At 38.2% G+C, this 12,403-nt stretch overlaps 1 protein-coding gene across 1 annotated transcript; it reads right to left on the bottom strand.

Moving 5' to 3' along the window:
- Window positions 1-4,587: 4,587 nt before the first annotated feature.
- On the bottom strand, window positions 4,588-11,627 carry LOC309385781 (serine protease 1-like). The gene is made up of 5 exons (XM_081940495.1): window positions 11,476-11,627; window positions 10,091-10,253; window positions 8,305-8,558; window positions 6,645-6,781; window positions 4,588-4,811 (listed from the first exon to the last, which is right to left on the bottom strand). Exons 1-5 carry the CDS (start codon window positions 11,570-11,572, stop codon window positions 4,662-4,664), a joined length of 801 nt encoding a protein of 266 aa, XP_081796621.1. The 5' UTR covers window positions 11,573-11,627; the 3' UTR covers window positions 4,588-4,661.
- Between the last annotated feature and the right edge of the window lie 776 nt (window positions 11,628-12,403).

Genomic DNA, 12,403 nt, shown 5'->3' with positions numbered 1-12,403 from the left:
ATAATAAATATTTATTTCTTAGCCGCACCCTCTCCCGAAGGACTCGGAGCGGCGTACAACAAAACATAGGAAATAAATATATTGACATACATATAACAAAACATATACCAAGACATATATACGACATATACAAGGAGGAGGTGAACTGATAGATAAAAACAAGTAAAAACACAATGTTTAAAAACCCCTAAATAAATTGAATGCAATTAAAATACCCCAAATAAAAAACCCGTCAGGAGCGATATAGTTGGATCAAAGTTGAGCCAGGCCAGCAACTTGAAAAAGGTGGGTCTTGAGCTTTACACGAAAGGAGCGGAGGTCAGAGGTATTCCTAATATCCGGGGGGAGGTCATTCCACAGGGCTGGGCCCGCCACAGAGAAGGCTCTACTCCTAGGCGCCGCCCCTCGACACTGTCTGGTGGACGGCACCTGGAGGAGGCCCTCTCTGTGCGAGCGGATTGGTCGCAGGGATGTATGGGTCAGAATACGATCCCGCAAGTAACTAGGTCCTAAGCCATGGAGCGCTTTAAAGATTGTTATCAAAACCTTGAAACGCACCCGATAGACCACAGGAAGCCAGTGCAGCTCGCGCAGGAATGGTGTCACATGGGAGTACCTAGTACTCCCCATAATTACCCGCGCGGCTGCGTTCTGGACCAACTGTAGCCTCCGGGTGCATTTCAAGGGAAGCCCCATGTAGAGAGCGTTACAGTAGTCCAAGCGAGACGTCACCAGCGCATGAGTGACTGTGCGTAAGGCGTCCCGGTCCAGTAGGGGGCGCAATTGGCGCACCAGGCGAACCTGGTGGAACGCCCCCCTTGCCACGGCTGTCACATGGTCATCCATGGACAGCCGGGCATCCAGGAGGACGCCCAAATTGCACGCCCGCTCCACGGGGGCAAGTTGAATGCCCCCGATGGCCAATGATGGAATTAATTGGCTGAACCGGGGAGCCGGTACCCACAGCCACTCCGTCTTGGAGGGGTTGAGTTTGAGTCGGTTGTCATCCATCCAGATCCGTACGGCTTCCACACACCGGGACATCACTTCGATGGCCTCGTTGGGGTGGTTCGGGGTGGAAAAGTACAGCTGAGTATCATCAGTGTACAGATGGTATCCCACCCCGAAACCACGGATGATCTCACCCAGTGGCTTCATATATGTGTTGAACAGGAGTGGCGAGAGGACCGACCCCTGTGGCACCCCACAAGTAAGGGGGCGTAGGGTCGACCTCTCCTCCCCTGCCAACACACGATGCGTCCGGCCAGAAAGGTAGGAGCCGAACCACCGCAAAACGGTGCCCCGGACCCCCAACCCCTCCAGCCGGCGCAGCAGGATACCATGGTCGATGGTATCAAAAGCCGCCGAGAGGTCTAATAGGACCAGGATAGAGGAACAACCTCTATCTCTGGCCCTCCAGAGATCATCCACCAACGCGACCAAGGCCGTCTCCGTGCTGTGACCGGGGCGGAAGCCGGACTGGCGCGGGTCTAGATAATCATTTTCCTCCAGATGCCGTGGAAACTGGTAGGCCACCACACTCTCTACAACCTTCACCAAAAAGGGAAGGTTGGAGACAGGACGATAATTGGCCAGCTCCAAAGGATCCAGGGAAGGCTTCTTGAGCAAGGGTCTCACCACCGCCTCTTTCAAGGCGGCCGGGAGAGACCCCTCGCTCAGCGAGGCATTCACTAGGTCCAGGAGCCAGTCTCGTGTAACCTCCCAGGATGCCAGTACAAGCCAGGAGGGGCACGGGTCCAATAAACATGTGGTGGGTCGCAGTCGTCCACGCATTCTGTCCAAATCCTCGATGGCAACCAAGTCAAACTCCTGAGGCCCGACACATGTAAAAAGAACTTGCTTCTGGAAGATTGACTTGAGTTAACTATTTATGATTTGATACGCCAATTGTGTCATATTCCAAACTTGTCAGTTATGAAAACAAATAATCATGGATTAATATGATGCTGCTGTCAGTGACATAATAAGCTGGCCGTGTAAATAAAAGATGGGCAGAATGCATTTTATGATGCAGATGAAAAAGGATTCATTTCAATCTCTTTATTTTGAAGCAGTTGAACACTGATCTGAAAGGCTCTCATTTGATTCAATTTTAGCTCATTCTTAAATGCATGCACATGTCTAATAAATGAATAAGAGCCAAAATATATGGTACGAACAGCAGCAAACTATATATCTGTCATTAAATTCAGTATTGCTGCATTATATTGGAAGAAAGGCAATATCTCGAGAAAATTAGGTAGCTGATAGTTATTCCAGTTGACTGAAATTATTTCTATATTGACCCATTCAATCTATAGCAGACTATAGCAAATCAAGTATAAATACCATTCAGTTCATACCTAAAAATTTAGGACACAAACTCAAGGAACCATATGAGATTCCCAGGATCTTCCTTTTGATAGACAAAATAAACCTATTTTGTGAATCTCAAATCCATGGTTTTTACTAAAGGTGGAGCTAGAATAAATATGAAAACTTAAAATATTCTATTATGAGGTTATGAGACTGTAGTAACTGTTGATAACAAATAGTAATAACATAGGTTCCATTTCCCAGAGATTCTCAGCTGCATTCAATTCTGTTTAGTTGAAGACATAATATGTAAACAATATATCTGGAGCAAACCTAGATATTATGTTTGCCCTTGCACAATTCATTTTTAAAGCTAGACAATATTCCTGCATCCAGTGGATTAGGACTATGAACTGACACTTTTTCTATATTACAATATAGAAATATTGCACTATAGAAACTAGATTCTATATTAGTTGTAGAATGTATCTTGAATTTCACTGATCTAGTTCCAGTAGGAGATATACCGTCATTATAGTCTACATTGAAACTTTCTGCTTTTACATTTATTATGATACTGTTTTGTCACATTAACACCAGAGATAAATGAGATGCTCTATTGCAACAAATATGTGTATGAAGTTAGATAAAGTTTTGAATCCATTCTGATGTCCGTCCATCATGGAGAGCAGACTTCCCACATACACACAAACCTTTTAATTAATTTTTAACATCATTTGCTTCTTTGACATTTTATATATGCTTTTATGTTTTTAATGTTTTATTGTGCAGTGCTCAGAGCCTCTCTGTGAGGGTAGTTTTAAATTTGATAAATAAATAAGATAAATAAAGTTGTCTTCTGGGTATAGACTCTATTTGAAGTTTTTCTTTCTTGTACAACCAGGTATCTAGCACTATAATCACTATTTCTGGATATGATCTCTTTGGAGAAAAACTGAACCAGATCATAAGTTTCCCTTTCAGTCTATCTATATCATCCATGGTTCAGTGCTTCTGCCCTGTGCATTTTGCTACATATTCTTTGCTTTTCAAAATGTCACTTTGTGTGATTTCATGTCCTTATGTGTTAATGTTGGAAAGGCCACTAGCATTGCCAAATACTTTGGAAAGTAAAAAAGGGAGGAGAAACAAGAATCTTGTGCATTCCAAATATATCTCATGCAGAATTTTGGCATGGATCTAGTTAATTTCAGAACCTTCTCTCCCCATTTACTTTTGCCATCTCATTTGATCCAATGGGATGGCATTCTTTGTGTCATATCTATTAAACAATGTCGTTTGGTGGGACCAGGAAGAGAGCCCTCTCTATTGTAGCATCTGCTTTGATTCATGGGATCCCAAATTTGCTAACATTGTGGAAGTCCTTGAAGGCTGGGTTGTTCCCTCAGGCACCGGGTCTGAAGTGCAAGTCAGCCCATCACTTTTTTCTCATGATTAGAGTTGTGTTCAGTCACAACTGATATTTTTATTACTTTTTTCATTGTATTTTGTTTTATCTGCTTTATTCTCCATGGGCAGCACACAATCACAGTTGAAAGGTGGGCATCTCTTTAGATTTATATAATTAATAAACTAATTGACCATTTTTAGAAAAGTTTGCCATAAAAGGCTATTCTTGGAGCTACCTATAATTGGAAATGGACTATGCAGGAACCAGCAAAGAACATTGCCATAAAATTGGCAATTAGAAGAAAGCCCCTAAAAATAACACCATAAGGAAATGATTAGAGAATCCCTCAAATAGAAAATCAATAAAACCACCCCTAAGCATTCCGAAATGTAGTAAATTAGGGAGAATTTGTTGACTTGGTTTTTTAGATGTCTCATTTCCTATGTTTACTTAAACTCCTTTATATTATATTGCCTTATCGCATAATTACTAGAGAAAATTCAACAGATGGAACAGCTCAAGTGACTAAAACTTCCTGATGGCAGTAGTATTTCCCAACTCTGAAAAATGAGTTTGTGCCAGTTTCTGATTTTATTTTTTTAAATAATTTTTGTTAAAAGGTTTTATGTATCTAATAAGAAATGCATTCAAATAAAAAATAAGATAAATAGAAAAGAAAGAAAATAAGACAAATCTTTTGTTCAAATCAAGGAACAACATACATTCCATTGTGTCTCTCCAATTGGTTACTCTTAAATTGGCAGAAAGGTAGGCCTAACCTTTTCTCTTTATATCTCTGTTGTTTAATAAGCTGCTAAACCTATATGACTATTATTAAAATAAAAACATTAAACAGAGAGTAAGATAATCAGGCTCTATTTATTTCATTTCATTCTCTATTAAGATGAATCACATTAAGAGAAAAGTATCTGTTTCAGTTGGCAGCTATGTTTTCATTGATCCAGTCGATGTATCTGCAAACTTTAGTGTAGACTCCAGGATAGCCAGGCAGGGCACAACCTATTCCCCAGGAGACAATGCCCTGGAGCGCTCCATTGCAAACCACGGGACCACCAGAATCTCCCTAAAAGGCAAAAAGAGTGGAAAACAAGAAAGGTTTGATATTATAGTTGACTATAAATAAAACTGAAAAATTGTTACTGAATTCTTTAAGCCTACACTAAAAAGTAGCTTCAGATCATAAGGAAACCTTGTTGAACGATTACCCAAAACATTTTTGTGTTCCCAGCTAAATTCTTCCAAGCTTCATAACAATTTGGGAGTTTGTATAGGGTTTCTTCAAACCAAGAGGGACTTTTGAAATCTTCCATATTTTTCTTCAGCTTAAATCAAAATGTAAGAAAAGCAGCCAGATTCCTCTTCCTACTACTTCAGTTTACAATGTCAATAGTGCCCAACAAGTAGCCCTACAAACTAACAAACTAACAAAATTGTTAAAATAAGAATGATTCTTGGTCTCTTCGTGCATATCCCTGTATCATATGACTCAAAATATATGCTCATGAAGTATGATATAAATGAATCCATTTTTAAAGTGAAAATTGTTTTTCCAAACAGTATTTCTTCCTTTTTCTCACTAGACAGCCAAATGCATATAGTCTTTTGGATAATATAACAAAACTTATTTTGTGAGCTGCTTGAAAACCATACAATTCCTCCATGCACGGCAGAATATGCAAGAATAATAGTGAGAGAAAAACTTAGCATCAAGGAATGTATGCATATTTACCATATAATATGGCTGCAGTAGTATTATTATTTATTCTTATTGTTATCATTCTTATTCCCCCTTCTCTTATTTGGTATTATTCTTATTATGATTATCATTATTCTGTTGCTTGCATGTACACTGAGAGCTTTGGAGACAAATTCCTTGTGTATATAATCACTTGCCTAAATAAAATATTCAATTCAATTCCAGCCTGAACATTCCAAGACTTTCTTTCAGAGTTCCTGAATCAATCATGTATCAATATTTTTGATTAAATTACCATTAGTTTAAGTGTAATGGGTTGCAAAAGGAATTTGGACTGATTAAAATGCAGAATCACAATATATTCAATTAAAATATCTTCATATGTTACATTTTGGGCCAAACGTATTAGCTGTGTTCCAAATTCCAAAATCCTTCATATTATTGCAAAATGTTTTAGAGGTTCCATAATCAACAGTTAATATTTCCTGTACAATTGAAAAATAACACTAGACTAGAACATCGGAAACTGAGAAGAATTGTGGAACAAATAGCTGGAATGAGTGGTTGCAGTTTTAAAGAAAGTTGTCTTTGTATTCTATATTCTTAAGAAGCTCAAATTTCTGTAAAGGATTTGCTTGAGCATTTACCAGGCAGGGCTTTGATGTATGTTTAATGTGTACTACAATTGCACCACATGAATTCAACAATGTTGATTAGAGGAGAAATGAATGTTAAACATGTATATGTATTTTTAAATTTATATATATTTAGCCATAACTCAACATCTGTTGATATTTGAAGAACTCGGATTTTATGGTGTGTGGTCTGCAATTAAAAATATTATCTTATACCAAAGGAAGGTCTTGCTACATGCTAATCTGAAAAGAGGTTTCAAGAGGTTTCCACTTCTTATATACGAACAGCTTTTCATTAACATAGTGGAAAATCTGAGCAAATCTTAAATACTGTGCGGTCAGTATTTAACTTAGTGTTTAAAACACCAAGCAGTTCTCATTCCTATTTTTTTAATATCCTCTTTTTTCTTTTCTGTTTTTTCTTCTGCCTAGTTTTATTTCTGCTTTGCTTTGGGGTAATGCTTACCTATTTTTGTTGAAATGTTAAAAGAATAGTTTGAATAATATAGTTAAATTAATCCTGGATGCATATAATTTCAGTTGGTCAGAAAGCAAGTGTCCTCACCTGACAAGAATCTTTGCCACCCTCTAGGTATCCAACACAGACCATATTTGGGGTAATTTGTCCTGGGTAAGCAGCATTGCATTCCTCATCACTTAGGATTGGTGCATTCAGGCATTGCAGAAGATCAGGGTAGTTTACTAGAAAAAAAGAGAAAGGAAAAAAAATAAGGAAATGGACAGCAGCTCATGAAAATACATGCTTTATATTAACATTTGTTAGTCTTAAAAGATATCAAAAGAGACTCTAAATGATCAGCAGCAACCCTGTAATTTAAGATGTCAAAAGAGACTCTGTTTAAATGGTCGGCAGCAACCCTGTAATTCAAGACAAGTAAAAGCAACTAGCTAGTTACATAATTTTATGGAATATGATGTCTGAGGTACAACTCAAGACAAAAAAACTGCCTCAGGAAAAGAAAAAGTGGAATTTGATGCACATTCATCTTCAGTGCTCTAAAACCATCCAAACCAGCATTTATAGGCTTATATTAGTTCAAGGCTCAGTCCATGAATTGTTTTCTTCTTAATGCTAGATTCAAGTTGCCCCTGAATATCTCTATCCCTGTGATTACTTAAAACATTTAGCAATTCAACAGTGATTAAGAAACACATTACTAGATTTAGGAAGTGTTGTTTGCATTTGATGATGCAGAGGGCTTAGGGAAAGGTCTTGAAGGATAAGAGGCAAAGCTTCTATCAAGGCAATAGTCAGATAAGAGGGACTTGAGCAGAGGCGAAGAAAATAACTTGGAAAACTGTCTCATATATATCCCTTCATAGTTCACATGTGGATAAAATGAGGGAAGGGGAAGCACATTCAGTTTGCAAGATTGTGTTATTATTATGGTTTGTCACACAGGCAGCCTGATGTTTAGGATGGGTTTGACGTTTTAATCCACCTACTGAATCCTTCCAAAGGACCTGGGAGGATAGGCAGATCTTGTTGCTAAAAGTTATAGGCAGCCTGACTCCCAGCAGCTCTAGGTAGTTTACAAATTAAAAACAAGCAACAATACAAGAAACCCAAAACAAAGACAGAGAAAACAAATTTGGATAAGAACAGAGTTGGCCTCCTCAGGGTGCCGTCGGCCAGACAGTATCGGCTGGTGACCCCCAGGGGGAGAGCCTTCTCTGTGGGAGCGCCTTCCCTCTGGAATGAGCTGCCCCTGGAGCTTCGCATAATCCCTGACCTCCGATCCTTCCGACGCACCCTAAAAAGTTGGCTTTTCCAGCAAGCCGGCCTGGCCTGTTAATTTTAACTTATTTTAAATGTATTGTCTTTTAAATTCGGTTTGTTTTTTTGGATATGTATTTAATTTTTTTAACTTTGGGGATGTGTGTGGTTTTTTTTAATGTTGTACGCCACCCTGAGTCCTTTTGGAGAAGGGCGGCATATAAATCCAAACAAACAAACAAACAAACAAGAACAAAGAAAAGGAAGGAAAGGGGGCATCAATCATCCCCATCAAAATCCTGAGCAAATAGCCATATCTTTAGGGCCCTTCAAAATATGAAAGGGGGGAGCCATTTGAAAAAGCTGACCTACATTGCATTGGTTTCTTAATCTGGTCTATGTTGGGCTGACAGCAGGTAGCAATTACAGTTCTTCAGTCATGTATCTGGGAATCAGATTAAGTTAACCAATTCTTGTTAATACTCACCACCATTGCTGAGAGTGTTGCCCCATCCTGAGATCAAGCAACTAGTACCAATTGCTGCACATCCATTACTCAAAGGGATAGGTGAGACACTTGCACCAAGAGTGACAGGTGATTCCAACTTGATGAGCATGATATCATTATCCAAGAGCCAAGAGCTGTAGCCTGGATGGACAATTATTTTTGCAGGTTTTTTGATCTGTTCGCTCCCTTCATCTTCCATAATATTGTGCTCTCCAAGTCTCACATTCATGCGGCTGAAAGTTAATGTTGCAGCATTATATTTGTTGTACAAGGCAATGTCTGATCTCAATCTGAAAAAAAGCTTTGAATACCTTATGCTAAAGAACAAGCAATCAGATCATAGTTTTAGTAGAGACTACAATCTAAAATGGGAACTTTGCATGTATTCATGATTAATATCGTAAATTTCACAGAGACAGGGGTTAAAACAATTCTAGCCTGTATAGTGCTGGATATGAATTTAGAGAGTCTACTTTTATCCATTTTCATAACAATACAAATTCTGGTATTAACCAAGAAAGTCTGACGTTTGTTCTATCAAATTCACATTTCCCCCAAAGCATCTGAAAAAAAATATTCTTGAATTTTGCATACAAACAAATATAGCTACATGTTAAAAGAATGTACATGTGAAGGAATTTACATTTTAAAAAGCCCAATGTAAGAAAATGCAAATGTCAAAGAAAAATAAGGTGATCTTTTTAAAGCTGCCTATTAGACATTACATACACCAGTATCTGTTGCACAAATTAATGGAATATGTATAAAAGGCCTCCTCTAACCATTGTAAAAATACAGAAGCTGGAAAGAAGATGGTAAATTATTATTATCTATTCACAACAATGTGAAGTCACAGCAGACAATTATTTAACTGGTGTTGGCCTTTATAGCATAAAGTTCTTTCTAAAAACCTAAGCTCTGAGCAACTTTGGGTGGTTTACAACAATATAATAACAATTTAGTGATGGAGGTGGAAGTTAAACTTTGCCCTTAAGCATAAAGTAGTATTTTCTCATAAGACAAAATGCAAGAGAAACAAGCCAGGAACCTTCCATTTTCAGGATTAGGTTCAGGTTTTATGGTCTAAGTATAAATGAAGCGTACTGAAGCTTCAAAGTCCTCCTAAGGTGCAAAACGAAATAGCACAAGACTATTCCTGACTTTTGGCAGATAGTATAAAACTTGTGGCTCAGCCTTAACTGTTGTACTGTAATGGTTAGAAACAGACGGTTTGCCTTCTAATCAAAATATTTTCTGCTTGCTGCATTTCATCCTTGGATCACCTCCCTGACCTTTGAGATCCTGAATAGGATTCTACTCTCACATACTGGATCAGGATGCAAAAAAAATGTGAATCAGTTCTATGACAGGCTATTTCTGACGGAATGTGTGACTTTCAAGTAATGAGTTAGCTTAGCAAGTGATGTAAGGAGTCCTTACAGATCATTATCATTACATTTACATTGACATCTGATGAAGTATAATGGATTAATTTAAGATATTTCCATACAACTATCATAATCTATATAACTGAGTGGACAGTTATAGTCCTGTAAGATTACCTTGATATCATAAGCATTTTTTCGGCTTTGGGATTGATTTTTTAATAATAAAGCACAGACTAGGAATAAATAAGGTGGAATCACAAGCATGCAAGACTTTCCTGAATGAATATGACATTGATTTGTTGTTGGTGCATTTTTAACTTCCATGTGTTTTTAACAGAAATTGCTTTAAGATAATCATAAAAATACTCTTCACTTACGATTTGTAACAATGGGCAGCTGAAACGACCCATTGTTCATTGATGAGGGAACCCCCACAGAAATGATAGCCAGAATTCAGTGAAACCTGATAAGGGATAGCATTTCTCTGGCAGGTATATCCGCCAACAATCTTGTCATCATCATCCTCAATGGGCGCAGCAACTGATAAGAACAGGAGCATCAAAATGATTAAATACAGCACTAATATGCAGCAAGCTAACTGCAGTATATGTTCCTATTGATACCATGAAGCAATGGGTGCTATTTATAGAGAAGACCACAATTCCTTGGTAATTTGAGGCATTTTAGCCTCAACTAAGATTATAATGGACTATTGAATGATCAAATTATTTCAGCATTCCTAATATATGTTTATAAGTTCCCCAAAAGGTGATGCTCGGCTGTGGTTTTTGCTTTGTCAGATTCATATGATGCATGCAGGTTTATGTAGATACGTGTAACATATCTACAAGTTGTGGGAGATTGGAGCAATCTATATGTTTCATAAATAAAAGTATACACACATGAATAATGAACACTCATATATACACATATAAGTACATACAGAAAATTGGATATCGGAGTGAATAGTTCTAGGCATCAAGCCATCTTAGAATATGTTTGTATTTCATATATTTTGAGGCAAATAGCAGAGAAGAAACAATGAGAATTGTTACCAAAAAGCAATACCAAAGTCAAATGGTAAAACCTGATTTATACTCAGGTGAATCTTCAGAAGAGAGAACAAAAGTTAAGGGACATTTGTTTGTGTATGTCTTTCTACTGTTAATAGGTTTAGCTTTAAGTCAAGTACAAAGGAAATTTAGGACTCTCTTTCAAGTCAGACATACAAGGAATTTCACTTAAATTGAATCCAAAAGGATCTTACAAAGCTTCCTTGTGCCGAGAGAGGTTTCTTTACACTTCTTACAGCAAAACATGTATTCAATAGAGCTTAGTACATCTTAGAAAATAGCAGGATTCTAAATGTTCAGAGAAAATAGTAGAAGTGTATAAATAAAGACACTGCCCGTGGAGAAAATGGCAGTCTGACTTAGGCATTCAACCGATTCATGTGGGTATGCATAAAATTATACACACATGAATTAATGAATAATTCAAGAATATCCTTGAATCCAAAGGATACCCATCAGCTTTTGCTTAATAAAGTCTAGTTAGAAAGATAACCAGAACTGCCTGGAAATATAGTAAAAAGATGTAATGGGAAAAGAGAGGATACTTTAAAGCTATATATTTGAGCCCTAAAGCACCCACTCATTTAATGCCCCCGCCGAGGCAGATGGAGAGAAAAAGATGGCCATGCCCACTGTACTCGCCAACCTCAGAGACTGTAGAAGAATCAAGTAGCTGTTTTAAAACTCACGTGCTGCTCCGAGGAAGGCAAAGATCCACAGGACTTTCATTTTGTCTGTTGGTATTTTTAAGTTGGAATGGAAAGTCCTGAAGGAATCTCTCCCCATTTATACCCTTCCAGGGATCTTATCTTTATGACCCAAGGCCACAACAGCTCCCTACTTCCCAAGGTCTTGCGTATGCATAATTACCAATTAATCACGTATTAGACATTTTCATGATATACTATAGTGATAGCATGATTCCAGGTGTCTTGAATCTAAAGGAAAGCATTAGGTAGATACTCACGCACCATTTGAACTGTGTGCTGGGTCTTCCATTGAGCCCTCTGTCTACCTACTTGAATGTTTCTGAATGTCCTAAGATTTTTGGGGGGTTTGCAAAGCCTTAGCCACACTTGTCCACATCAAAAGCCTTTCAAAGAAACATGACAAAGACATGCTTGCCAAAGCTCAGATCTCTTCTTAGCTGAGGCAAAATTTAACAAATGACAGAAAAAATGTCCATACTTATGTCAGATTATGTTATTCTGGAGACATAAGTGAGAACCATAACTTTTTCGTCTACTCTTCATTACATACAGCAGGGTAGATTTCTTTTAACAGTTTGATCCACTTGTGGTCCTGATCCAGAGAGTGTACTGGCAGTTATCCCAGTTTGCCCAGTTCATCTTGGTTTTGGGGAGATCATCTCATTCAGAGTCAAATTCCTGGATTTGATTGCATGATGTGAAAGAACTGTCCAATTAGCGACACTGCGGGGTCTTTTCCATCAGCACCAGCACCATAACAGCCACCTAAAGAAGAGATATCCTTCTCGATTTCCATAGGTTTGATGAAAGACATGATCTGCCCCCATAAAGGTTTCTGATCTTCTCTGAAAATGTGATGGAGTCATTGAGACAGAAGGTGGCATGGCCATCTGAACAACTTACAGAA

Source organism: Natrix helvetica, assembly GCF_964273705.1.
Source record: "Natrix helvetica genome assembly, chromosome: 2".
NCBI classification, from domain to species: domain Eukaryota; kingdom Metazoa; phylum Chordata; class Lepidosauria; order Squamata; family Natricidae; genus Natrix; species Natrix helvetica.
This window is presented reverse-complemented; position numbering and strand designations above follow the sequence as displayed.

Coding starts and splice junctions, on each gene's coding strand:
- LOC309385781 (XM_081940495.1), bottom strand. CDS start 11,572: ATGGGGAGAGATTCCTTCAGGACTTTCCATTCCAACTTAAAAATACCA. Junction 10,254..11,475: donor TGCCTTCCTCGGAGCAGCAC/GTGAGTTTTAAA, acceptor TGTTCTTATCAG/TTGCTGCGCCCATTGAGGAT. Junction 4,812..6,644: donor GTGGCAAAGATTCTTGTCAG/GTGAGGACACTT, acceptor TTTGCCTTTTAG/GGAGATTCTGGTGGTCCCGT.